Source organism: Amphimedon queenslandica, unplaced genomic scaffold (assembly GCF_000090795.2).
Source record: "Amphimedon queenslandica unplaced genomic scaffold, v1.1 AMPQUscaffold_13268, whole genome shotgun sequence".
NCBI classification, from domain to species: Eukaryota; Metazoa; Porifera; class Demospongiae; order Haplosclerida; family Niphatidae; genus Amphimedon; species Amphimedon queenslandica.
In genome coordinates, this window is record NW_003546496.1 from 30,283 (window position 1) to 33,964 (window position 3,682).

The window sequence follows — 3,682 nt, forward strand, 5'->3', positions numbered from 1 at the left end:
TATCAAAAATACAAGTAGCCATAGCATTACGTCCTATCATTGGAATAGGAATATATCAACAATATATTGTTAACTTACTCTCTTGATCTAACTTGTCAGCTACAGCAATTTCATCCATTGATCTAAGAGCATCTGACAGTGAGTCAAAGGTAGCTCCTCCTTTACTATCTACATTGTCTGCTTTACGTAACCATTGGGAGAGACACTCAATGCATTGACTGGATGTTGTGCTGTTGTCATTTTTGATGATATCCAGTGTGTTCTTGTGTAGTCCTAGTCTCAGTCCCAGATCTTGCCATCTTGTTTCAGGATACCCTGACCTCTTTAACAAATCAATGACATCTACAAGTTGATCTAAAGAGAAGGGATTCTATTATACTATATATATATATGTTACTTCTTACCGACAGACAAAGGAGAAGAGAAAAACGATGAAAAATGACTGACTTTAGAATCAGCCATTTCCGCCCTAAAGGGAAGGGCTGGTAGATCTAGATCTAATATATTTAGATCTAGTATCTAAATTTGTGCATAAATTTTCAGTTTATGATGGTAAAAAATACACCTATCTATTTCAAAAGTATTATTGATTAGAAATTTAAATTTAATACAAGTTCATAGTGCATTCTGGTTTCTTGGTTTACAAAATCTCTTTGACGTAACTTGCAGGAAACACACCTCTAGATCCTTTGTACTCCCCACGCCACCAGTCTTCATGTATCTTCTCAACATTAGTGATAACAGCTCCACATTCAAATGAGAGCTCATCTGCTCTTCTTGCTTTAAAGTCATATAATGCATGTACTGTGATAGGATGCTCCTTAATAGACTCGTATACATGTAAATGAGGGCTCTGCATTAATGCACTTGAAGTCTAGTACCATTATTAAAAAATATAATAATCATAATAATCTTCTGGCTTCTCTTACTTTCTGCTCTAGTATCTCTTTGTTGATGGGATGTGTAAGCTTAGTGTTAAGATAAATTGGTTGATATTTGTAATAGTATATCAATTCTATTAGGTTGCCAAAGGTAAATCCTGCTGGTCCTCCAATTGTGAACTGCTCCCCATCCTTAGTAATTCTGATATGACATATTTTATCATTGCCTCTGGGTATGCAGTGTAAAAATGGAGAAAATTAAAGTAGAAACATACATTATTATGATCTAGTTGGTATAATATGCACATGTAGAATGTAAAATTATTTCTATCTCTGATTTACCTTAAGCTAATAGCCAATGCCTTCTTTCCATCCTCAGATTCTTGACTAGATGGACGCACTAAGAAGGCACCATCAAGTAACACACTGTTTAACATATCCTCAGCTTCTATTTTAGAAACATTACTAAACCATGGCCTTGCTTCATAGTCATTCTTATGTATAAGAGTTGGAACAATGAAAAAAGAGAAGATAAGAAGAAGACATAAAAGGTCATAAAATATAATATCTTTACTCACTATTTTAGGGACAGCAACAGTGAGCATCACAAAAGTATTTTGAGTCTGACCCATTATTATTGGATATTGATGATAATACTCAATCAGTTCAAAGATTGAATCAAACTTAAGATGATAACGGAAAAGATAATACTTCATCTTCCCTTCTTTAAACTTTTGCTGAATCATCATATGATTACACACTTGTTGGAAACTGCATAAAAAAGAAAAAATGACAGAGAATAGAAGAAAGGAAGATAAAATGCAACTTACATAAATGATATGGCATAGTTTGTGCTGCTTGCAGGTTCTCTTACAAGAAAAGCCCCTGGAATGTCTTTGTAATCATCCAACAACATTTCAGCATCATTCCTAGTTAACTCAGCATGAAACCAGCTATGAGAAATAGGAAAAAAATAGAGTTAGTGCAACTGCACTGTTAAGTGTAAAGAATTTTACTAACGGTTGGTCAAAGAGGAGTGTGTCAGTTGGTAATATCTGAATAATAAAATGGAGAAACAAAGTAGGATAATAAAAATCATTTCTGACTTTTTTCTCAGTGGATTCTTCCATCTTTTCAGGAACTGCAACCTTAGGATCTTTCTCCTTTACTTCATCTTTCTCATACAATAGTTTCACTTGACTATGATAGCAAAAATTATAAATGATGTTAAAAATTAAAGCATTAGCTTACTTGGAAAGAATCTGTTTTTCTTTCTTTATATCAGCTATAAAAAAACAGTACAGTTCATATTATAGCAATACTATTCTTAACCTTTCATGGCTTCATTCTCTTTTCTTTTCATAAGTAACTGTACACTAGTTGATGATATTTGTTCTTGCAAATACTCTATCTCTCTCTTATTCTCTACTATTGCTGCATTCTGATCCTCTAAATCTATTATAGGATCTATAGTACACTGAGATACATACAATATGATTCAATACCAGATTTATTTGCTGTTAAATATAATATCAATTCTTCTATCTCCATTCTCATTCCTCTTCTAATCCTGCTCAAAGCTATTACACAGTTTGATTATAATAAGTTATTATCAATCTAACCTGAGCCAGTATTAGTTAACATTAACATATGCTGAATGCGGTGCTTTTCTTTCAATTCTATTACATAACTTGATGATATTATTTTTGTTTAATACTAACTTTGTAGTTTCTCTTCTAATCTCTTGTTTGCCTCTCTTTCTTTCTTTACTTGTGAAGTAGCAATAGCAAAACTTGTATCAAGTGATTGCATGCCAGAATCTAATAAGAATACTCACATGCATACAATAATAAAACATGCAAAATACCTTCTAAATGACATGCTGTAAGTTGCTTCTTTTTCTTCTTTAGCCATATTGATTAAATATCAATATGATACATACACACAATTAAGTTACTTGTAAGTAATAAGGATCTTGATTCATATTTCCTTGATTCGCCTTGATCACATCTATACCTTCTTCTAATAGTTGTTCCATCTTCTTAATAATAATAATACAATGAGAAATAATATTAATACATAAAGATGGTTCACATACTTCTAATTTTTGTTTTTTCCATATTAAACAGCATCCAATCGTAAATTTCTTTAGACAATTCTTTATTAATACATCAAGATTTTCAATTAATTTTGTGATCAGAGCTCCAATGAGAGAGTGAGGGAAGGAGCAAGTGATCACAATGGAGTATCCAGTATCAATGAACTTGATCTTAACAAATCTACCAGATGTCTTTGAAAGAATATCAGTGATATCTTTCAATTTCTTCTCATCAGGCCTCCAGTCAAACACATAGGTAGCTGTTTCACATTGAAGTGAAGGATTAGCTTCAAACTTCTCCTTCAAGCAGAGAGTGACAGATATAGACCGACAGAATTCTCTCAACTTCTCCCTATACTCTTCAACGTATCTTTCAGCTTCAGTGACTCTGAACTCTTCAACAACAGCAGAAATAAGACTGGTATCAATCAGAGAGCATTCTTTCTTCTCAATCACACGGAGGACACTAGCTACATCAGAGGATTTGTCTAGCTTCTCTTCAATATCACTGCTACAGCTTATGGTGAAGTCTATTAGCTCATCAAAATCAACTTGATGACTTCTGATAGCTTTACGAACATTATACATCATTCTACCATATGATGCTCTTATTGATGAGAAGTCTTGACTCATACTTTTACGAATGGGAATTTCAACTAAAGCAACAAAAACCAAGAAAATCAATAAAATAATATTTTTTAAA

The 3,682-nt window shown here is 32.7% G+C and overlaps 2 protein-coding genes across 4 annotated transcripts in view; both read right to left on the reverse strand.

Moving 5' to 3' along the window:
* LOC109583908 (uncharacterized) overlaps positions 1 to 3,682 on the reverse strand; it is a 7,889-nt gene that overhangs the window by 2,954 nt on the left and 1,253 nt on the right. Inside the window, exon 5 of the mRNA XM_019999419.1 lies at positions 2,980 to 3,635. Within this exon, the coding sequence (XP_019854978.1) occupies positions 2,980 to 3,635 (656 nt within the window). The remainder of the gene's footprint in view (positions 1 to 2,979; positions 3,636 to 3,682) is intronic.
* On the reverse strand, positions 537 to 2,922 carry LOC109583909 (1-phosphatidylinositol 4,5-bisphosphate phosphodiesterase gamma-2-like). Of its 3 annotated transcripts, none has more exons than XM_019999421.1 (14): positions 2,839 to 2,922; positions 2,749 to 2,782; positions 2,603 to 2,701; positions 2,504 to 2,560; positions 2,387 to 2,461; positions 2,214 to 2,336; positions 2,133 to 2,166; positions 1,988 to 2,081; positions 1,902 to 1,936; positions 1,712 to 1,834; positions 1,460 to 1,652; positions 1,224 to 1,375; positions 930 to 1,110; positions 537 to 874 (listed from the first exon to the last, which is right to left on the reverse strand). In XM_019999421.1, the coding sequence occupies exons 1-14, from the start codon at positions 2,917 to 2,919 to the stop codon at positions 641 to 643; spliced, it is 1,515 nt and encodes a 504-aa protein (XP_019854980.1). In that variant the 5' UTR covers positions 2,920 to 2,922; the 3' UTR covers positions 537 to 640. The 3 variants fall into 3 exon arrangements, with proteins under 3 accessions (XP_019854980.1, XP_019854979.1, XP_019854981.1); XM_019999420.1 differs by having other exon boundaries at positions 2,749 to 2,785; XM_019999422.1 differs by lacking the exons at positions 2,603 to 2,701; positions 2,749 to 2,782; positions 2,839 to 2,922 and having other exon boundaries at positions 2,387 to 2,451.